Consider the following 24746-nt stretch of genomic DNA (forward strand, 5'->3'; position numbering starts at 1 on the left):
TATTTGTTTAATTAAATTTTGGGCTATGGTAAGACAGCCCAAATTTTGTCTTGTTTTAGCCAGACACAAAATTGCTGGCTGTGTCACAATCTGTTCACATTGGTATCCACTAAATTCGTCAAACCACACACCGACTCGAGTACAGTCCTGTAGCTCACTTGGTAAAACATTGTGTTAGCAATGCAAAGATCATGGGTTTGACTCATATACTATATAGCTTGAATGCATGCAAGTTGCTTTTGATATAGCATTTGTAAAGTGCATTTATGTAAATGTGTTTCATGCCATAGACAATGTATTAAGTTGTTTGCATTAGTGTATTATGCTCCTACAGGACCGCAGTGTAATAATGAAAGATGTTTGTGACACTATCTCACTGTGATTGTAGCCCTGTGCAATGCTTGTGAAGATAAAACGGTCCCTCGACTATTAATAAGGTTGTGTTATGTTAGTTGAATTGCACGCTGTTTATCTCATGATGGAAATGTTCTCAGAAGAGCGCTTGTGTTCTTTAAAGAGATTTGCCCACTTGGTGGAGCATCTAATCAATTAAAAGAGTTCAAGTGAGAGATGCTGTATTTTGAAACCCCATCATCACATTTAATGCTTAAATTGGCCATTTGTAACACTGGAGGATTGCCTGATCTGTTACTGTGTAAAAGCATGAAGACATTTCATAAATGATTGATCCTCTCTGATAATCTATTAAATGCTGAACAAACAGGCAGCTGAGAAGAAAATTCAGTCTTTGCACCATCATTAGTTAATCTAAAACCATTGAATATTTTGACGTGTGCAGTTTTCTTTCCTGTGTTGACAAAGGTTGTAACTGTTAAGATTAGTTAATGCATGATGAACTAAAATGAACAACTATATTATTGTTAGTTCATGTTTGCTAATGCATTTACAAATGTTAACAAATACAGACGTATTGTAAATTGTTACCTGCTATTGAAGATCATAGATAATGTTAAAATTATGAAAAAGACACACCAGACATTTTGTTGGTCTAAATACTGTTAAAGTCACCATGCATGAAACAGAAGTAGCGATTGTTTAATTTTCCCTGTGGTGATGTATATCCGAGTGAAATCGGCTTCTGAAATGAAAAAGGTAGGGTGGGACTTGAATTCGATTATTGACAATTGATTGGATAATTTAAAGTTGGGTCATGTTGCTATTTGCTAATCGCTACGATCTTTTCCAGGACCCCGCCCACCTGCCATAACATATGACAGGGAGTAAAGAAAGATTTGCATATAAGATTATGAGGGCATATTCATATTAATTTTAAAGAAATAATGAAGCTTACATATAAGTCATTTGTAACAAAAATGACACAATATTCCAAAACAAATTGTTTTTCATTTCAATTTAATTTTGACTTTAATGTGTACAGCATATACTGTTTATAAAGTCTGTTTCATTGATATTTAAGAGTATGTCAGCATATAGAAAGCCTTGATATTAACATACACAAAATTAAAGACAAATATTTTAATCTTTAAACTCTTACGAATAACAAATACTTAAATAAAACAGTACTTTCTTGTTTGGGACCATCCCATATGGCAAAAAATAATTCAAATATAATTTTAAATATATTTCAAAATATACAAAAAACAGACCGATGTCATGGAAAGTCGTGTTATAGTCACGAAAAATGTAATTAATTTATCTGTGTCCATGGCACAAATTCAGCTTTTTTCATGCCTTGAGCATGAATGTCTTTTTCATGTCACTAGCACAAAATTCTATAAATAGTTTTTCGTGTCTGTGGCACGACTTTCTTTTTCGTGTCATTTTATGTATTGTTTTCTTATAGTTTTTTTTCCTATTTTCTTACCATTGTCGATTGGGGTTAGAATCACTTTCTGTAACATTTTTAGACATCCTAACCCAAACCCCAACTCCAGGTGAGAATAGTTTTAAAAGCGGAAGAAAAACATGTAGAAACCAATACATAAAAATACATCCTAACCCAAACCCCAAATCTAACCCAAAGCAACAATGATTTAAAAATAGGAAAAAATTAGAAAACAATACATAAAATGACACAACAAAAAGTTGTGCCACGGACACGTAAAAAAGCTGAATTTCATGCCGGGGACACAAATAAATGAATCAAATTTGTGAAATCATGCTGACAAAAAAGATTACTGAAATATATTTTAAAATATGTTTACAAAGACTTTTTTGCATTTTTTGAAATATATATTTAAAAATCAATATATTTTAAAGCATTAATATTCACATCACTTTTGAAGAAAATCGTTGCACGTTACAAACCTGTAAACATAACGGGTTTGAAAAGGTTAAAACTCAAATGCAAAAATATACTTTTTTACTTACAAATGTATGTTTTGTACATACTTTATAAACTTTTATATTTTGCCCAAGAAAAATTACTATTATTTTTTTGCTATATGGGTTGTAAAATTAAAATTGTATTTGATGAAATACACGATGATATATAATGGTTAAAACTAAATATATTTTGAAATTTAAAGATTGTTGTCAACCTCAGGCAGAAATAAACTGGGTTCGTTCCTGAAGGGAGGGTGGAAAATATAAAAAAAATTAATTAAGCTTTACTTTCTACAAAAATGGATTTAGCAAATATTTATATATATTTTTGGCCAGAATTTTTATTTTTTTTTGCCATATAGCAGAAAGAGTTTTCCCCTTTGAGGGACTTTGAATGGCTTTATAGGTGTTGGGTCCTCTCGTGTGGATCTAAAGCTGAGTTAAGCGCTCATCATCGCTGCTGAATGCTTCATTATAAACACCATCTTTTAACTCCAGGTGTGTAAGTGATGTCCCGTTCTCTTTGACTCTCCCTTCTCTTCCTTCTCGCTCCTCCGCTGAATCAACAGCTTTACCTTTAGCTCTGTGGTGGTGAGTCACAAACAGGTCAGATCAGATCGATCGAAAGAAAACATCAAGGGCCGCGTGTTGATATTTGAGCCAAACACACATTATAAGCATTTGACCTGACACAGAACAGATGAATGAAAACACATAAGCATACCGTCTCCCTTTGGTCACCGTGGACATCAGCAAAGCTAAAATCCCCACGGCCACAGCGCCCATCACGACCCCGAACACGATGAGCCATGGCTGAGTTTTGTATTCGATCGGGGTGGCAAGCGTTGGTGGAATTCCCACGAATTCTAGAGTCATGTCTGATAGCAGGAACGCACTGTTGATCCGATGTTTACTGTTTCTGGAAATAATAATAAATGTGTTAGGGATCTACAGTAGCATAAAAGAGATTAAACATTTCATGCACATGTTTCTATACTAGGGACATGGGCGGAAATCCCGGGGGGGTCGGGGGGGACAGGACCCCCCCTATCTGAGGGTTGTCCCCCCTAAATTATCATTAGAATATGTGTATTGAAAATAATTTAATGATTTATAATACTTAAACTAGTTGTGTAAGAAGTGAAACAATACAAATGCAAACGGAGCAACAACAAAAAAACGTTTTAAATATTTGGATTCCCCCTCCCTTGCCTCACAGTGGTTTGGTCCACTGCCCACGCCCCTTTTACCTCACCACCACACATTCCGGTGGTAGAGAAGTGTACGGAGCCGACGCGTTAATAAGCTATATACAATACAACGTTTCCCATCACTTATCAGTTTATCCTCATATGTTTTAAAACTGGACTATTTTGACATATAAACATGAACATATTTCGTTTTCTGAGAACAGAAGCAGATAAACGATCAAGAAAACATTTTTATGCATTCATGCAGAGGTGAGGCAGAGCTGAAAGTAACAAATTACATTTACTCACCTTGCTGTAACTGAGTTTTTTGTGTACTTTTACTTTGAGTAGTTTTTAAAATCTGTACTTTACTTTTACTTAAGTATGTTTAAAGTATTGTTGGTTACTTCGCTACATGTTAAATCATATCCGTTACTGAGTAAAAATAAATAAAAAAGTAAGGTGATAAAGACGCGCCACGGTCGGATGATTGATTGATGGGCGGGGGAACGCGCAAAAAGAACCATGGAGAGGGACGAGACAGGCGCAGGCTAATGCAGACCCTCAATTCAATTCTTACGAAAGAAACCCCTGGCCATTGACGCAAAGCGATTGTTTCATTCAGGTAGGGTTCATGCTCTTGAGTACGGAGTTTGAGAATTGCCGACCGTGTTTAACCGCTAATTTGCACGATGCATTTTTAATACATGCGCATTATCTTCCGAGGTCTAGCAGCTTCGCGTCAAGTCAAACAACTTGAGAACGTCCTCGAGAATGCGCAGATCATTAGACATTGCAGAGAGAGAGAGAGCGCGAGAGAGATAGATTGAAAGACATCAGGTACACAGGTCTGGGAGCTAATAAACGTGTAAAGGATGTATAGTGTATAGCCATGGCACTCATCTCATTATATGTTCATTTATGTATATAGTTTAATAACAATGTATGTTACCAGCAATACATCAATTACAACCTTCATATAATGATTGTATTTACTAGCTGCTGACCTCATATTATGTTTGCTTCAAAAGTGCATAACTCACCTGTAAAAATCATTAAATAATTCCATAAATGTTTCTTAGTTATAAAAAGCTTTTTATTTTATTAACATTTGTTATTGCACTTTAATTGTAGAGATGTTTACAATTAAAAACATAGTTTGAGATGTATATATCCTTCCTTTGTGAACTATACTAGAAACCTCTCCCCGCTGTAAAAAAGTAACTCTTAAAATTAAAATGACTTTTTACTTGAGTAGATTTTTAGACCAGTAACTTTACTTTTACTTAAGTAAAATATTATTAAAGTAACTTTACTATTACTTAAGTAGAAAATTGTATTACTCTTTTCACCTCTGCATTCATATGTATTAAAATTAAATTTGCGTCCGTTCATAGAGAAAGAGAAACGTTTTCTATCTGTACCCATTTCCTTGCAAGTACAATTTTGCCTGTATTATTGGTGTCCCCTTCAAAAATTGTTCTTGAAAAATTTTATGTTTATTGTCCCCCCCAACATTTAGATGAGATTTTCGCCCCTGACTAGGGATGCAACAATACGATACAACATTTCTGTGCTGATACTGATGTTCGCTTGCTATGTACGCACCAAACGCGGGGCATTGCGTTACTCGCTCTAGATAACTCGCGGGATTTAACTTCGTGTCATACAAATTTTTAGCTAGAGTTGAATATTTTTAACTTAGGCGAAGACGTGTTTGAAGCGAATAGCGCGTGGTTTCACGGCAAACGCTTTGCCCATATCGCGTCATTCGCATCGCCCCACGTGAGGACGAGTCTGATAACGTCTTTGCATTGACTTTGTATGTAATCTACTTGTGCAAAAAGTTGAACTCGCATCTGGTGTGAACCCACAGTTATGCTATGTACACACCAAATGTGGGGGGCATAGCATTACTCGCTCTAGATTACTCGCGGGATTTAACTTCATGTCATGCGAATTTTTAGCTAGAGTTGAATATTTTTAACTTAGGCGAAGACGCGTTTGAGGCGAAAAGCGCGTGGTTTCGCGGCAAACGTGCAGCCCATATCGCGTCATTCACATCGCCCCACACGAGGTTGCGTCTGATCAGATCTTTGCATTGACTTTGTGTGTAATATACTTGTGCAAAAAGTTGAACTCGCATCTGGTGTGAACCCACAGTTATGCTATGTACACATCAAATGGAGGGGGCATCGCGTTACTCGCTCTAGATTACTCGCGGGATTTAACTTCGTGTCATACAAATTTTTAGCTAGAGTTGAATATTTTTAACTTAGGCGAAGACACGTTTGAGGCGAATAGCGCGTGGTTTCGCGGCAAACGTGCCGCCCATATCGCGTCAATTGCATCGCCCCACGTGAGGACGAGTCTGATCACGTCTTTGCATTGACTTTATATGTAATCTACTTGTGCAAAAAGTTGAACTCGCATCTGGTGTGAACCCACAGTTATGCTATGTACACATCAAATGTTGGGGGCATTGCGTTACTCGCTCTAGATAACTCGTGGGATTTAACTTTGTGTCATAGAAATTTTTAGCTAGAGTTGAATATTTTTAACTTAGGCGAAGACGCGTTTGAAGCGAATAGCGCGTGGTTTTGCGGCAAACGTGCAGCCCATATCGCGTCATTCACATCGCCCCACACGAGGTTGCGTCTGATCAGATCTTTGCATTGACTTTGTGTGTAATCTACTTGTGCAAAAAGTTGAACTCGCATCTGGTGTGAACCCACAGTTATGCTATGTACACATCAAATGTGGGGGGCATCACGGTCCTCGCTCTAGATTAATCGCGGGATTTAACTTCGTGTCATACAATTTTTTTGCTCGAGTTGAATATTTTCAATTTAGGAAATCCGATAGGAAAGATGCTTTTATCTGCCAAATCAGATTATAGGCTGATATATCGATGCATCCCTAATGACTGAACAGTATAAATAAAAAAATTACTGTTTAGATTTACATCTATTCATTTAGCAAATGCTTTATCCAAAGCAACTTGAGTAACCATTTATTGGTGAGGAAACATAAAACATTTTATTTCACTATAAGGATTACATAATCCTGTCTTTGAAGGCAGCTGTCTTGACAGTGCACACTAGGGTTTAAAACAAAGTAATAATGTTTACAAGAACATGTCACATTGTTGCCTGTGTGCAGTCTAGCATCTAGTTTGCTATATTAGGACACATAAAGTCTAAACCTATAAAAGTAAGCGCTGGCTTACCTCACGGCAGCCTGCACCTCTGCTTTGGGAATCAGTTGGGATGTGTTGTTCGGTGATGTCACCACAAATATGAATGACACGCGTCGGGTCTCATTGCACACCAGTATGTTGGAAATGCTGGATGACAATGATAGACAGATGCAATTAAAAGCACGTAATCATAATTTCTCAGAGTGCTGTGATTGTATTTTCTGGACCAGAACAATGACCAAAACCTAAAGTCCAAGCAAAAAAACTCTTATTTTTAAGGCCTCCACCCTAACAGTACATTTAGAGAGCTCCCATATCCTTCATGATGTAGGACTTTGCTTGAAAACAAGTAAGCATCAATTGCAGTATTGTGATGATGCTGGGTTAGGATGTATTGGTGGTCCAAACCCCTTAAATCAAGACAAAACCATGCTTTATATGGCTTGAAGCTACACACATGGACTTCCAGTAAACAATATTTTAAAATATTACTTCTATTAAGGCCCAAACAGAGTCAAGTATATCTTCCTAATATGTTTCTTTGGGGTATTAGAGGCACTGTAGAGGTGTTATGTGATACTTAATGGGTCTATTTGGCTACAAGCAATCACAGGTTTCTAGAGGAAGCAGGAGAATATAAAATAACCTTACTCACATAAGGTTATGTAAGGCACATGTTGGATGCAACCAGTAAGAATCAAGCACACGTAGACGCAAACATGCCGTGTCATCAAAGTAACATGAGTGAGTGAAAGAAGCACACGCCTCAGATCCAACACGCTGACATGAATCAATACTGCGCTTTTCTCACAAACAAACCTGGAGCGTTTCTGCTATACTTTAGCTGGGAGATTTGGTGAGCATTGGAGCCGATATCTGTCTGGAATGGGTTGACCTGAATTGATTTGTCTTCACCCGTTAGTATTGACATTGACCTGTAATTAGACTGGTTAAATTAAACAGTCTCGCCTTAAACTACCTCAAGATTGGCTTGGACTCATCTGAAAAAAGTTTAGTGACTGTAATGGACAAAATCTGTCAATTAATTATCTGCCGGTCTGCCTGTCTATCTATCTCGATCTATCTTATATCTGTCTGTCTATCTATCTATCTTATATATCTGTCTGTCTGTCTTGATCTATCATATATCTCTGTCTGCCTGTTTGTCTGTATATGTCTGTCTCGATTTATCATATATCTGTCTGTCTGTCCATTCATCCATCTGTCTGTCTGTCTCAATCTATCATGTATCTGTCTATCTATCTATCTATCTATCTATCTATCTATCTATCTATCTATCTATCTATCTATCTATCTATCTATCTGTCTGTCTGTCTGTCTGTCTGTCTGTCTGTATATATGTCTGTCTCGATCTATCATATATCTGTCTGTCCTTCAGTCTGTCTGTCTATCTATCTGACTTTCCATTAGTTTTGATCTTTCAAATATATCTGTCTGTCTGTCTGTCTGTCTGTCTGTCTGTCTGTCTGTCTGTCTGTCTGTCTGTCTGTCTCAATATATCATGTATCTGTCTATCTGTCTGTATATACAGTATGTCTGTCTCGATCTATCATATATCTGTCTGTCCGTCAGTCTGTCTGTCTATCTGTCTTTTCATTAGTCTTGATCTTTCAAATATATTTGACTGTCTGTCTGTCTGTCTCAATCTATCATGTATCTGTCTGTCTGTCTGTCTGTCTGTCTGGATCTATCACATATCTCTGTCTTTCTGTCTGTCTGTCTGTCTGTCTGTCTGTCTGGATATATGTCTGTCTCGATTTATCATATATCTGTCTGTCCGTCAGTTTGTCCATTCATCTATCTGTCTGTCTGTCTCAATCTATCATGTGTCTGTCTGTCTGTCTATCTATCTGTCTGTCTGTCTGTCTGTCTGTATATTTGTCTGTCTCGATCTATCATATATCTGTCTGTACGTCAGTCTGTCTGTCTGTCCATCTGTCTGTCCATTAGTCTTGATCTTTCAAATATTTCTGTCTGTCAGTCTGTCTGTCTGTCTCAATCTATCATGTATCTGTCTGTTCGTCTGTCTGTCTGTCTGTCTGTCTGTCTGTCTGTCTGTCTGTCTGTCTGTCCGTCTGTCTGTCCATTAGTCTTGATCTTTCAAATATATCTGTCTGTCTCTCTGTCTATCTGTGTGATCTGTCTTAATCTAACATATATCTGTCTGTATGTCGTCTGTCTGTCTGTCTGTCTGTCTGTCTGTCTGTCTGTCTGTCTGTCTGCCTGTCTTGATCTATCATATATCTCTGTCTGTCTCGATCAATCATGTATCTATCTGTCTGTCTCGATCAATCATGTATCTGTCTGTCTGTCTTTCTGTCTTTCTTAATCTAACATATATCTGTCTGTCTGTCTGTCCATTAGTATTGATCTTTCAAATATATCAGTCTGTCTCTCTGTCTTTCTGTGTGATCTGTCTTAATCTAACATATATCTGTCTGTATGTCGTCTGTCTGTCTGTCTGTCTGTCTGTCTGTCTGTCTGCCTGTCTTGATCTATCATATATCTCTGTCTGTCTCGATCAATCATGTATCTGTCTGTCTGTCTTTCTGTCTTTCTTAATCTAACATATATCTGTCTGTCTGTCTGTCTGTCTGTTCAGTCTTAATCTATTATATATATATATCTGTCTGTCTGTCTCAATCTAATATATATGTGTCTGTCTGTCTGTCTGTCTGTCTGTCTCAATCTATCATATATCTGTCTGTCTGTCCATCTGTCTATCATCCATCTCACTTTCAGCCTGTCTGTCTGTCTGTCTGTCTGCCCATATGTCCGTCCGTCCGTCTGTCTGTCTGTCTGTCTGTCTGTCTGTCCATCTGTCTTGATTTATCATATATCTATTTGTTTGTTTGTCTGTCTATCTGTCTTAATCTATCAAATATCTGTCTGTTTTTTTTTTCTGTATGTATGTATGTATGTTTTTCTCAATCTATCATGTATCTGTCTGTCTGTCTGTCTGTCTCAATCTATCATGTATCTGTCTGTCTGTCTGTCTGTCTGTCTGTCTGTATATTTGTCTGTCTCGATCTATCATATATCTGTCTGTCCGTCAGTCTGTTTGTCTGTCTATCTGTCTGTCCATTAGTCTTGATCTTTCAAATATATCTGTCTGTCAGTCTGCCTGTCTGTCTCAATCTATCACGTATCTGTCTGTTCGTCTGTCTGTCTGTCTGTCTGTCTGGATCTATCACATATCTCTGTCTTTCTGTCTGTCTGTCTGTCTGTATATATGTCTGTCTCTATCTATCATATATCTGTCTGTCTGTCCGTCCGTCATTCAGCCAGTCTGTCTGTCTGTCTTTCTGTTTCTCCATCAGTCTTGATCTTTCAAATATATCTGTCTATCTGTCCGTCTGTCTCGATTTATCATATATCTGTTTGTTTGTCTGTCTATCTGTCTTAATTTATCAAATATCTGTCTGTCTTTCTGTATGTATGTATGCCTGTTTGTCTCAATCTGTCATATATCTGTCTGTCTTTCTGTCGGTCGGTTGGTCTGTCTGTCTCGATTGATCATATATCTGTCTGTCTGTCTGTCTGTCTGTCCATCCATCTGTCTTTCTGTATGTCTATAAGTTTGTCTGTCTCAATCTATCATATATCTGTCCACCTGTCTGTCAGTTTGTCTGTCTATCATCCATCTCACTTTCTGTCTGTCTGTCTGGCCGCCCGTTTGTCCATCCATTCATCCATTTATCTGTCTGTTGATCTATTTATATATTTTGGTTTAGAAAATAAACATTATTTAAAATACAGTATATTCAGCATTTAAGTCTTATAAGTTTATACAAATTTCCTTCTCAAGTTAACTGATATTGAGGATGATGGATATTAATACTAAACAACAGAACAAGTGATTTCTGTATACATTATGCATTGCTGTTTTCACCTATAAATGATCACTGTTAAGCTGTGTATGTGAAGTTAAACATTTGCGACATCATGGGATATGGCACGCTAATCTATTATAAGGCAAAATGTATCATTGACTGCCTCATCACCATCAGTCATCCACAGAAAATGTGTTTAGATGAAGCTGACAGCATCATTACCTGATGTGTGACTTTTTATCTCTGCTGGATTTCATTTGAAAGCAAATCATATATCTCATTAAAAGTAGATTCCTAATGATTTCACGTCAAACTTTCTTTGAATTATTTTCTGATATGAAGATGTGGCATTAATAACTCTAAATGTATCTGAAATGTGTCTGAATGTTCAGTGTATCATCAGGCCAAAACCACAGGACGCAACACTTCATATCATTAAAATTCACTAAATAAAGCATTGTAAAATGAATGTGAATTAAACCGTGCATTCAAGCTACACATTTTATGGATATAAGCAAAACCATGAGCAAAGAACTGATCTCAGTGTCTTTCATACATGGGTGATTCTCACGAAACCATTGAAACACCACGGCACTAATGATTTTAGCTATAAAATGTGTAATATAGTAATATTAAAAAGCATCAGAATTAACACAATATTGTGTTCTACCTTGCACAATGTGTGATTTCAACATAAGAATTTATAATTTGTCAATTTTATCTCATTTTCTGCTGAAATTCTCATTACCGCAATGCGTCCGGCTGTGTTTGAACATGCGTTATGCTGTAATTTAAACATATTAAAACAAAAATATTTAGAAAAAAAATAAATGGATGTTTGCTAGACTACTTTAGATAACAGAAAAATAATTTACTGAATATTCATGTATAATAATAATGAAGAAAAATTAGGAAATTGATGTGTCCATGCCTGATGTTCTCATCCTCCGCAACACTTTTTGAGAACAGTTTAAGCACACATACAGAATTTTAATAAAGTTTGATTTTGAGTGACCAAGCAGATGGACCAGTTACTTCAAGATGGCTACCAGGTAAGATCATCTCTTTATATCTTTCCAGTTAAATTTGAAATATTCTCTTGTCAGAATGCTTACACGACATTTTGATTATCATTACCGAAACAGGTAGTTTTCTACATTTCGAAAATTGTTTGATTTACAATTTTTTATGAAAATGTTCTTTATTAAAGTGTAATTATATGCACTGAATAAAAAATTAGCAAAGCCTACGTGGCTTCTCTATTTTTAGCAAAACATACTGGGGTACCTCATCCTCCGCAACACCATTCTCATATACCGCAACCATTTAATAGCAGTTGCGGTAAAGAGAACTTCTGTTTCGGAAATGAGAATTTAAGCATATTGTTTATTACATTTAAATATCTCTTATGAATTGAATATAAATTTAAAATGTAATAACTGTTGATATTTTGCTTTATGATGCTTCATTGTAGACAGTCAGCAAGTGAGAAAAAAGCTTTAGCAAAGGCCAGGTTGACAAAGTTCAGGGAGAAACTTAACAGCAACCCAGAATGGCTAGAGGAGTACAGAAGAAAGGAGAGAGAGAGGTTAGGTTTGGAGATGTTACTAGCAGGTGTAATTAGCAAAAAACACACTACAGTGTTAGGAAATGTACATGACAAACACACAACACAACGCAACAAGTCTATACTATATGATGATGTGTACATTAATTTTTTTCTCCCATGTTGTGAGACATGCTAATTTAATGTTATGCTTTCTTTCCACTTTCAGGTATCAAAAACAACCTAGCGATGGCACGCCACGCATCTAAACGCTGCAACATCAGTTGGATCACAAGATCCACAAAGTTGGTTCCCTTTCAGTCTGTCACGACGTGACGTCTCCGTTCCCTTCCTTCAGGGAACGAGGGTTACATACGTAACCGAGACGATCCCATGCGTGCCAGCATCTCCGCTACCTGCGACCGTACAATGCGCGCTGTCTGCAGCGTCAGATTGCTGCCTGGGGGCGAGGGACAAAGGGAGACTAAAGGCGGCACCTCCTTTCTGCGCAGTGCGTGAGTCACCGACACCAGAGAGGATGGCCTAAAAGCGCCCGGCGCTGTGACAGAAAGCGGGTTGCTGCGCAATTCATTAGGACTGTGCGTTAACCCTTTCCGCCTCTGCTGTCTTCGCAGCATGTGGGTCGTGTTCGAGAGTGGGGGAGGGCGTGTTGTAGACGCTTATGTGAGGACGGGGCCTGGGGCGAGCAACACAAAACCAACTGAGGAGAAAAATGCTCTGTTTTTGAGCGGCTTCATTCCGGACGGCAGTCCCCCAGGACCCAGTTTCTTGCATCATATACTGGAGGATTTGTGCCAGGGACTCTTGTGATGCACCACCGGTTCTGGTCCATGAGACACAGGGTGGTGAGGTAGGAAGTGGCTCATAGCCTTAGAGCTCTTCACCGCTTCCGAGAAATGCTCCGTGATTGTGCCACCGTGTCACCAAACAGGCCGGATGGAGAAACAGGCGTGACTGTGCATGGCCACCATGAGTGGTCTTCGTGGCCCTTAGCGTGAAATCCGTAACCATTCTCAGATCCCTGAAGGTATTTAGATCCGTGCTGGCCTCATCCAGAGCCTTAAGCACCTGCGCCTAAAAGATCTGTAGGACCGCCATAGTGTGCAATGCAGACAGAGCCTCTCTCGGCGCGGGTATGCTTTTTCGGACAGGTGTGCTGTCATGAGGCTTCACTACCCTCAAAGATGCGCCACACCATCCAAGGAAGTGGACAAGGGGCAGAGGTGAGCAGCCACAGCGTCCTTGATGGGGGGAATACACAGGTAGCCTACCTAAGAAAAAAAATGGGGGGAGGGGTAGCCCACGCTTTGGTGACTTTCCTCCGAGCATCAGCAGGGCGGGCTGAGTGAAGAAAACAAAAGTCAAGCTTGCTTCTCTGGGGTTCTTGTGGGGTGCTCCACTCAATCTCCAAGTCCTGCACGGCTTTGAAGAGAATGCGCACCAGTTCCTTGTAGAAGGATGGCTGTGTGTCTGATGCACCACGTGGAGCCTGGTCCCAGTCTCCATCCAACGCTGTCAGAGACATCTCATCTTCCTCCGCCGGAAACCCAAAGGAAACAGACCTGGCGGCTCCCGGTTCAGGACACAAGCACTCGGCGACAAACTGAACCGGTTGAGCGAGGGGAGGATGACCACCAGCGGCTCTTTGCCGGCAGTGGGACACTGCAGTAAGAAACCTTCAAGGGCGATGTTGAGCCGGGTCCTGAGCACCTTCATCGGGAGATCCTCACAATAAGGGACACCCTGAGCCAACAATTGCCGCCTTTGGGTGGAGAAGCCCCAAGCAGAGCACACAGAGCTTGTGTGAATTGGGTGGGTCGATCAGACCTCCGCACCACAAGCAGATTTGCGACATCCCGGAACACAGAGAGGACTGCTTACATTTCAACCTGAATTCAATTTTGCTGCCTATGAAGTCTGTCCTAAAGCATTTCTCGGAGCTGCCATTATGCAGCCAAAGTCATTGTCTCATAAGGCAGCGAGGGAACAAGTCAGCTGTCTAAACTTTCGGATACAGCCTCTCTCTCTCTCTCTCTCTCTCTCTCTCTCTCTCTCTCTCTCTCTCTCTCTCTCTCTCTTTCTCTATCTCCGTCTCTCTTTCTCTCTCTCTCTCTCTCTCTCTCTCTCTCTCTCATCGAAACAGATACAGAATGGTAAAAGGTCAGAAGACCAAATCATATCCAGCAAGGAAATATTTTTCATCTTATTTACACAAATGTTTTGTGATATCCAGCTGACATTAGCTGGCCATTTCTCAATCCGATGGCTGCAGCCTTCAGAGCTCGCATTTGTAGGCAGCATATGTCATCAAGACCATCTTATTTCAGTATGTTAAATGCATAAATGGGGACTTAAATATGACACAAAGGAATATTAATATAAGTCTTCCTGTTCTCATGTTTTTTCTTTAATATTTTTTTCAAAGACTACACAATAAAACAGTTTTGAACTTGAACGCATGATGCTGTAAATATGATCAGACTTTGAACTTTAAAATTTGTTTTTAACAAAATCTCAGGCTAGTATACGTATTCTCATTACCGAAATAATTAACCTCATTTCCGAAACCTATGTATCATTACCGCAACAGATGCTTATTAAATGTTAATTTCATTAATAGAAGCATAATACTTTGATTTTAAATGCATGTGCAGAATCTCCAAATTATGTTCTTTCAGGTTTGTCATGTCATTTTGAAAATGTGTCAGGTTTCTTCGAAATATATAAAAAAAATAGTTGTAAATTGTGGAAGGTGTTGCGGTATATGAGCTAAATAAAACAAAATAAAAAAAACGTTAAATTTAAAATATATATTATTTCAGAATTTCAATTTACTGTGCATGACTATTAATAATAAATTTTTAAAAATGTGAAAATATATTAGCTTTTCTAACAGTGTTGATGTTTTCTGACTGTTGCGGTAATGAGCTTTTTTAGGACTTATTTTTGAAATTATGTTACAAAAAGTGTTAAATGATAAGTAAAAGTTTTTAAATTAATGTTCCCATATACTTCAGACTTTGTTTCTAATGTCTGGTGGAAAAAAAAGTAAATTTAAGCAATTTTTACATTTTCATGCTTGACATTTTTACAACCAAGTTTTCGTGAGAATCACCCACATGTAGCTTAAATAGGGCATAATAAAATAAATGTTTGGTTCGATTCCCAGGAACACAAATACTGATAAAAATGTATTGCTTGCATGCATTAAAAAGCATTTGCCAAATGCATAAATGTAAATGTATCCACACTATTGTAGGTTGACTTAGAAAGCTCACCAATATTTTTTTACTATGGTGTCTTTGAAAACTCAAGGCCACTGATAAACTGAAATCAACTACAGAAAAGGAAAAATGCAATATATTAATATAGATAAACCCTGCAGCTGTCAGCTTTGACTCAACAATGTGGTCATATCAGTCCGTTTCACATTTCCAATCGGTCATCACATAAACAGCTGAGACATAAGAAAGATAAGAAGGTTTTGTGTGTTCATCATCTATTTTTGTGTAGATGGGTGTAAAGTGATTTACTCACTCAAATTTGTCATTACCGGTGTGTTTCCTCATTGCAAATGCTAGTGAAGATTTAAAGAGAAACATCTCGCTCTCGTTCCACTCGTACTGAGAGAAAACAGTTCAATGTTTAACCGGTTACATGAGATCAATATGTTTGAGTTACAGTGAGATATGAATACTGACAACAAATCAAATGACTTACAGCTTTATCTCCAAGACCTGTTTTAAGGCTTATTCTGACTTTATTCCCATCTTTGCCATCTAGAGATAGAGAGAAAAAAAAATCTTCACTTGTTGTTAGTGTACTTGCTGTCCTTTGTGGTCTGATAAGACTTCTGCTGAGTGTGACAACACATAAAATGATCTCAGTAAACAACTCTTCATGTGTCACTTTATATCTCCATTTGATATCAAGGACGTTGACACAACAAACAATATACAGACTCTTATGTCATTGTATGAACTGTTGTTCTGTTTATCTTCTTTACAATGTACAAACATTTTGAATTGATGTCCCCATGGGTAGTAAATCTTGCGTAATTTCAAGGTCACAATTTACCCAAGTTACATGAAGTATTTCGTCAAACACTTGTTTTCAAAGCAACTTACAGTACATTTACATTTTATCATTAGGTGTGTTCCCTGATATTGAACCCATGACTTTTTGTGGATGTCACGCAATTCTCTATAAATTGAGCTACGGGAACACAAGTCAAAAGAAAATTATGTCACAAATTAATACAACATAACTTTTTTTTTAAATGAGACACCTCACACAACTTTTTTAAGGTGTCAAATAAATATTTGGTGTCCCCAGAGTACATATTTGAAGTTTCAGCTCAAAATATCATATAGATAATTTATTATAACATGTTAAAATTTGTTAATCGCATGCATACAGTTTGTGTTTGCATAATATAAGAAATTTAAGAAACACGTTATTTATGTATATTTTTTTATTTAAAATAAATAGATAAATACATGCATGTGTGTGTATATATATATTTATTTGATTAATCTTTAAAATGATCACTTTGTATGTGTGAGCAAAAATGAGCTGTTTTTGGGGTGTGTCCTTTAAAATGCAAATTAGTTGATCTCTGCACTAAATGGCAGTGCCGTGGTTGCATAGTGCAGATTAGGGGTGGTTTATCCCCTTCTGACATCACAAAGGGAGCCGAATTTCAATGACCTATTTTTCACATCTATGCAGACAATGATTTATCAAAACTAAGTAACTGGGTTGATTTTTTTTCTATGTTTTCTAGGTTGATATAAGCACTGGGGACCCAATTATAGCACTTGAACATGGAAAAAGTCTGATTTTCGTGATATTTCCCCTTTAAGCAGTATACAAAGATTGTATTATGTCTTTCCTTTGCTTTACATAACAAGCAATAGGTGTCATTTCACCATGTAGGTTAACTATAGACCTGGATATGATTAACCCACTACTAGCCAAATTACACTTGAATTTGGTTTCATGTCGTTTTTGCCAAAATGTCTTGGAAGGTGCATGTATGTATGTTACATTTATTTATTTTTAAGCTACGTCTCTTTCTGAGTTAGATGTCTATTAAATTTTCACTTTGCCTAGTTTAAGCCTATATTTTGCCTTTATTTGGGCAGCTATAAGAAGTCTTTTAACCCTCCTATTATGTTTGGGGTCAAATTGACCCCAAAGCTACTTTGACATCTCTGAAAAATATGCCAATTGTATTTTTTTAAACCTTTAAAACTACTTTTCCTTGATACTTTTTGACTTGAAGTAACTTGGATAAAAGTGTCTGCCAAGTATAAATGTAGTTCAACACACAGTAAAACTGATCTAATGAGTGTTTTTTACTATTAAAAAACTGGTAAAACTGTTCTCAAATAAAATAAATATATATTATTTTTATTATTTTACTATATTTACACTAAATGAATGTGCTATAAAAGATACGCTTTCATATAAATGAATCTATCAAATAAACAATTTATGTATATAAAAAATAAAAAAGTTATTTAGCATATATTAAACTATTTGTTATAACATTAAAAGTGTTGCTAAATTTGAACATAACAGAAGGGTTAAACGCAAAATTGCTTCCTATGAAGGGTTAAACATGACTCAGTCGTGTTATTAACTTCCAAGATTCAAAGATTAATCCATGATTGTAGGATTACGATGATCTGATGAGACGATTACATGGCATGATGATTTTCATTAACTCCAGTGAATCATTGAAAAGCACAATATTATCAGCTAATGATAAATACAAACATTTTCTCACAGCCTTGTTCTGTTCAGCAGGGATTTCTGTCTGCTGTGAGAACCAGCTGTGTAAATCTTAAGATTAAAATAATTACAAGTCCAAGTCGAGAACAAATACCCAACCCTCAGCGGGTGAAACAGATCAACGCACAACGATTTCACACAAACCGACAGTAATAAAGTTGAATTTCCAAATGAACAGTGTGAGATTTTACCTTTACAGAGATCCTGCGTCAGCACAGAAGGCAGGAATATCAGGGGAAGGATTCTGGTTAACATCTCTACGGCTGAATGAACGCTTCGATGTCTGTCTCTTTATCACATATGCTGTTAAATTCAGTGGTCAGAGATTATAAACAGCTCAAGAGGGCCGGGCACAGTGGCTTAATGGTTAAGCAATGATACGACCTCCCTCCTGCATGAGAGAGCCGAGACAAACACAGAGACTTGTAGTCTTCTAGTGTCAGGCAGGTACATAAATGTAAATTTTAAATGGGAGCTGCTTGCTCGACTGGCTTTGATTGTGCGCTGCAGTGAAATAATAAAATCGGATGGTGTGGGAGGGTGTAAACAGCTCCCCTGTTTGCTTTGAGATTTTTCCTTCTGTGCCAACGTTGACCTGCGTCGTTTTTATCCCTACAAATTATAATGGCTTCCATTATGAATACCATTATGATGTTTACCATCAAAACCATTATAAAGTTCCTTTATGTAGTGTGGTTTGGGTCTTATTCCAGTAAAATTTAATGGTGTGCTATTGGTTAACATCTGCCGGATAACATCCCACTATAGTAAAACCCAACACATTATCAGTAGAGACATACAGAGACCATGGTAAACCAGAATTCCCATTATAACCATTAAAGCTAAAGAATCTCTGTTATGGTTTCTTATGTTTTCACAGTTTCAAATCTTTTTTATGTTCAACTTTTGATTTTAAATGATGTTTTCATCTGAATATGTCAGTCAGTAGTTTTTCTTCAAAGTCGTGATACCAGAAAGACTCAAGCGGGTGGATCAGACACCGAGTATTTCTGCAAACATCAGATGTTTAAATGAAGGCTGATCTCCCTGTGAACCCGACAGGACTGAAACAAAGCATCTCTGCTGAAGATGAAAGCTTCACTACACAGATACACACACAAAAGACAATTCAGGCAAAAAAAAACAAAGTTTTATCGTTAACCAAGATCTGACATTGCAAGACGTGGAAACATGTCATGCTGTTAATTCATCATCCAATAACTAGTTGAACTCTTCTCTTACTCTTTATCATTGCATCTTATTTTCTCCAAAAAACATGCTTTAAATATTTGCTAAATGCATATATTACAACAGCAAAGCTATTGGTGCTTTAGCAAAGCTTTCGCAATCAGTAAAGCTTCTGCTGTGTTTTCTCTGGGTTTTTAATGCTGTTTCAACAACTTTGCATTCATCCACATCAGCAAATTCCTAACAGGATATAAAATGACGTGAAACTCTCTCTCATTAGAAGAAGAAAGTTGTTAAATGATGCATTTCTGCCTGAGTGAACTGCTGTTCTCATGAGACATAAGGATGAAGACACAACTCGTGAACCTCAACAGACGGCAGATCTCTTTACCACTTCACCACACAACACTCAACTGTGAGCTGTCACAAGATGGCAGTAAAAATCTAATTTACTCATTGATTCTGAATCAAAGGCATTAGCTACATAATGAGAAATGATTAATACATTAGCCAGCTAAATTGATCTCTGTACTATTATAAATATCTGTGGTCTTGTTCAGCATTTGCTCTGTGAATAATTCACATCGCAGACATACAAATTAATACACTAAATTACAAATTAAAGGCTTTTATTTTACTCTCACTCATTGTAATTCTGACATAGTTCATCTACAATTTAAGATTGCTATGTCTGATTACTATGTTAAAATTTAGATTTAGGATTAATATATTTTCAAACACCAAGTTAATCAAAATGTAAATCTTATATTTAAATATTCATTAAAATTAAAATCATCATATACATTAAAATTAGGGCTGTCAAACGATTAATCGCGATTAATCGCATACAAAATAAAAGGTTTTGCCTAATTTATGTGTGTGCACTGTGTGTTATTATTATTATATAAAAACTATATATATATATATATATATATATATATATATATATATATATATATATATATATATATATATATATATATATATAAATACACACACATTAATGGTTGTATTTAAGAAAGATTTACATGTATATTTATATATATTTTGAAATATTGTACATTATAAATATAAATAAAAATAATACCTAAATAAAATTTTTCTCAAATTCATACATGTATGTGTGTATTTATATATAAATAATATATACAATCGGAACACAAACACACACATATATTATGCAAACACAAACTTTTATTTTGTATGTGATTAATCGCGATTAATCTTTTGGCAGCCTTAAATTAAATGTAAAATACAAAAGTAAATCTATAAGTCTTAATTTTCAATGTCTGTACACGTTTAATTTTTTTAATAAATCTGTATTTATTCATCCATAAATTAAAAAATAAAATATTTCCTACACTGTAAAAAAATGCAGTATTTTGTAAAATCAACATATATTTTTATGTTAATTTAATAAAAAATAAGTTAAACAATTTCTGTTTTTATACGTTATGTCAAGGTAAAAAACTTAAAATAGTAGGTTGAATTTGAGTTGCAAAAAGTCGTTTTAATTTCATGCTGCATTTTTTACGTATTTAATTCTTAATTTTTAGTGTAAATTTAGTATTTTAATAGAATACATATTTAGTGTGCAAATTTCTTATATATGTAATAAAAAATTCAAGAGAAGTCTTAAAGGCAAGTTAAACTTACATTTTATTGTCAAAGGCCTCTCGCTGGTTTGTCTGGTTGTTTAGCGCCTCTGCGCGTTTGGATGCGGGATTTTACGCACAAACATTTGTGTGTATTTGAGTGTGTGCGTGTGTGTGTACACACATCCGAGTACCGCAGAGAGGACGCGCCTCCCTCCGCCACAGGGCCACGGAGAGGCCGTACGTCTGGAGACGCAGCGGCGGCTCGGGGATGGATCAGGGAGCCGCCGCGGGTACCGGAGGGACTTTCATTTCCCTGAGTGACGCCGAGCAGAGATGTTACTCCGGGCTGTACGCGCTCTGTCAGCCCGACAGCACCGGCACACCGGCGGCGGGGAAGCTGGCGGAGCTCTTCCGCGCGTCGCAGCTGCCGGCCGAGACGCTGCACCAGGTGAGTGCGCGCCGGTCTTGCGCGCTCTCTTTTATCTCAGCTCTAAATATATGTTGTATAATTCTGTAAACAGTAACAGCCTGTTAGGGAGAGATGGCCGCTGTGGTACTTGGTTGGATGGTATTAACTGGGCACACCAATATACTTAAATAATATCATGGTATTGCTATATTGACATGCGCGATTACGCTTCTTTACATAAGGGTATACATCTAGTTTACACCTTTTTAGTGTATATTACTCAATAACATACTATAGTGTGTGCTAGTGTAACATACACTGTAGTGTACTAGACGCTGTCTAGGTGTATCAACGTGATAGTATTATGTCAAATGAAAATAAAGTGAACTATCTAATACCTAATGTAATGTTTACACTAGATCCTATGTATTCCTTACTGATAACACAGTGTATGTGTACAGTTAAGTGTACTATAGTATGAGTAGTATACAGTAGTATGTGACTGTGGTGTACTTGATGCTATACTACTGTATATACCATAGGCCACTTTGTATGTTTATTTATATTATTCACAATTGACAGTAAAGGCTACTATGTAATCTAATGTAATGTTTACAATAGATAACTCTTAAAAACACTATAGTGTACTTGCTGCTATACTATGTAATATACTACACTGAATTTTTTTAAAATATAAGTTGTGGAGGACAAATAAGATAATTTATATCAATACTCCAAAGTATTTAGGCATGCCCAAATCTGCACAAATTTAAATTGTACTTGCATGCATTGTAGATGTTTATCAATGTTGTTTTACTAAGCGTTTTTTTAAAGTAGTCATTTTGTAAACAAAAGTACGTGTCGTATCATATGACACAGTGTGAGTCAGGTGAAAGGTGTGTAACTTTGTTCAGTGTGTGTGGATAAATACTGGCTGATCTCAGCAAGAGTTTTGAATAGTCATGTGTGTTGATGTGAAATAAAGATGACAGGAAGGGTGCTACCTTATTCACACACAGATAACAGCTCACGCCCCTGACTGTTTCGGGAGGGACCCAGAATAACAGGCCTATGTTATTTTGCTTGAAAGGTGTTGAATATTGCTTTTATTAAACCAGCAACCTTTACCTGAATCTACTCGCTATCTTTAAAACATCTTGAAAGTTGAGTGTCGGACAAAAACTTTTTACAACTTTCTATTTGTTTACCCTGCATTCTACTTATAATGGTAGTCAAGGTGGCTTGCAGTTATTTTGGTTGTGGTATCCATCATACCATCGGTGGGTGGGTCATGTTTGTGAATTTCTAAATAGGGGTTGTTGAAGAGTAAAGGATATAAGTCTTTAAATAAGCTTTTAATCACTTTGACGGGAGAAATGTGTCGCAGTAGCACACCGAATGCTTTTATTTACTTGGAAAATAAGTAATTTATGCTTGTGAATCACTGGTTTGGGATTATTAAATTATCCTACATAATTTAAAGCAACACTATGTAGTTTTTTTACCTTTAAATAATGTCTCTAAAATTATTTCAGTGATAGAACAACTTTTAACTGGACAAATTGTACTGTTGCTGCAACCTGAGCAGCCTCCTAGCTGCTACAAGCACACTCTGAAAGTGGCGGTGGAGGGTAGGAAACACAGCCCCGCCCCTCCCCCTGCCTGCAGAAGAGTGTCTGATACCAGGCACTGTTGCACTTTTCAACCACATGGGGGAGCTGTAAGTCATTTTTACATGGAAACTACATAGTGTTGCTTTAAAGAACATATCTTTAATTGACTGAGTAATGTCATGTCAAAGATTAAAATTAGGGCTTTCATGCAGACTTTCATTACACGAATATTGTGAACAAAAGAACTGGCCATATTTATATTATGCTGGAAACCATCTCAACATATCACGATAATATATATTTTTTTAAAAATCACAGTATGTTGGGATGCTTTTCAAACTAATTTAACAATACGATCAGTCAAATTCATCTTTAGTATTGTTCATTTTGTTTAATTTAGTCTTTTATTTAGAAGCAAAAAGACAGTTTGTAACCATTGTGGGTGTTAAAGCGACATTTTAAATGAGTGCTGATTATTTTTGATGTATCGTATTGTAGAATACGGTATTGATGATCATTGTTGTTAATATTACAGTTATTGACCATAACTATATATTGCGAAACTCCAGTTAAAATGAATTATAATTAAATGATGTGACTTTAGGTTGGTTTTCCCAGACAGGGTCATATATGTGTCCTGTTGTTATGTGGCCATTTGTGCTGTTTGTACGTTTTTTCTTTTGGTGTAAAGCCACATGAGATTTTTCATATCCAAACACATAATTTTGTGTGGGCAAAAATAAACAGTGTTTATCAGAAGCGTCTGTGTCTCAGTCGGGTTTGGCATCATTTACTGCTGCATGCCGTCTACATGTGAACGTCGCTCATTGTGTTCATACAGACAGGAAGTCCAGCTCGTCCTTCTGCTCTGTTTCCTGTCTGTTTGCCCTGGCATTACGACTCACACTGACTTCATCTCTGACTCGGAGACATGTACACACCCACATGCATGGAAAACTCGCATTAGCAGGATGTATGCGGCATTTTATGTCCAGGCTGCATTTTGTTTAGAGTTTAATGTTTTAATGAGATGGGAATTATTTTGCGATGAGTTTTTTGGATGATTTAAGTTTGCATATTGCATAATATCATAAGTATAGCATATTTCAAAGTTGTCCATTAGATTTTATAAAGAGTTTGACTATGCACTGCAAAAAATGACTTTCTTACTTGGTATGTTTGTCTTTTTTCAGTACAAATATCTAAAAATTCCTAAGCAAAATTACCTAAGAAAATAAGTCTAGTTTTTATAATAAAAAAAACCCATAAAATTTAAGTGAATTTGTGCTTAAAACAAGCAAACAAAAAATCTGCCATTGGAGTAAGAACTTTTTTCTTAAACACCTAATTCAAGAAAAATTTGCTTACCCCATTGGCAGATATTTTTTGCTTGTTTTAAGCACAAATTAACATAAATTGTGTATTTTAGTTTCTAAAAAATACTTATTTTCTTAATTCATTTTGACAAAAGTAAGAGTGTCCCATGACAAAATATGCTTCATTAGCAGGTGTGCACACCAAAACAACAGCGGACAATGTATGTTTTCAATTGTGTCCAATGGAAACGTGACATTTTTCAAAAAAGCCAGCAACTTGCGTTTTTTTCCCGTGCCAAAAGCCGGCACTCTCTGTTTTTTTCCATGCTGAGAGAAAAATATTCAAGTTTGGGTGAAAAGCTCAGCTTGTCAATGTCAGTTCTCACACAGCTGTCCAATCACAGTGAAAGAGGGGCGGGGCAAATATCACAATAACCAGCCAGCGCATCGTACAACGACTGATAAATAAAGCAGAAGTATCACAGTAACCAAAGCTCTCAGCTGTAGAAAGCTGGCAGTTGGCTAAAAAAAGCTGGCGTTCGGTGTCCGCCTGGCGTTTTCAGTCGTGTTTAAAAGCTTTGGTTTGCACGCACCCTTAGTGTTTGTGTTTAAAAGACCAGTTGCAGGAATAGCATTACATACTTGCAGATTAAATATGATGCGATTTCATGTTTTCTTTTGTCTTTGGCATGTTAAAAACTGTATA

At 36.8% G+C, this 24746-nt stretch overlaps 2 protein-coding genes across 2 annotated transcripts in view; one reads left to right on the plus strand and one right to left on the minus strand.

The window, feature by feature from the left end:
* Positions 1–1422: 1422 nt before the first annotated feature.
* Positions 1423–20829, minus strand: cltrn (collectrin, amino acid transport regulator). Its single transcript, XM_065269159.2, has 7 exons — positions 20761–20829; positions 18108–18219; positions 15838–15896; positions 15655–15740; positions 6727–6843; positions 3032–3226; positions 1423–2890 (listed from the first exon to the last, which is right to left on the minus strand). Exons 2-7 carry the CDS (start codon positions 18169–18171, stop codon positions 2737–2739), a joined length of 675 nt encoding a protein of 224 aa, XP_065125231.1. The 5' UTR covers positions 18172–18219; positions 20761–20829; the 3' UTR covers positions 1423–2736.
* A 33-nt stretch (positions 20830–20862) lies between these two features.
* Positions 20863–24746, plus strand: part of reps2 (RALBP1 associated Eps domain containing 2) — a 56502-nt gene continuing 52618 nt past the window's right edge. Inside the window, exon 1 of the mRNA XM_065269158.2 lies at positions 20863–21150. Within this exon, the coding sequence (XP_065125230.1) occupies positions 20971–21150 (180 nt within the window). The 5' untranslated portion in view covers positions 20863–20970. The remainder of the gene's footprint in view (positions 21151–24746) is intronic.

This window comes from Paramisgurnus dabryanus, chromosome 21 (genome assembly GCF_030506205.2).
Source record: "Paramisgurnus dabryanus chromosome 21, PD_genome_1.1, whole genome shotgun sequence".
Lineage (NCBI taxonomy): Eukaryota > Metazoa > Chordata > Actinopteri > Cypriniformes > Cobitidae > Paramisgurnus > Paramisgurnus dabryanus.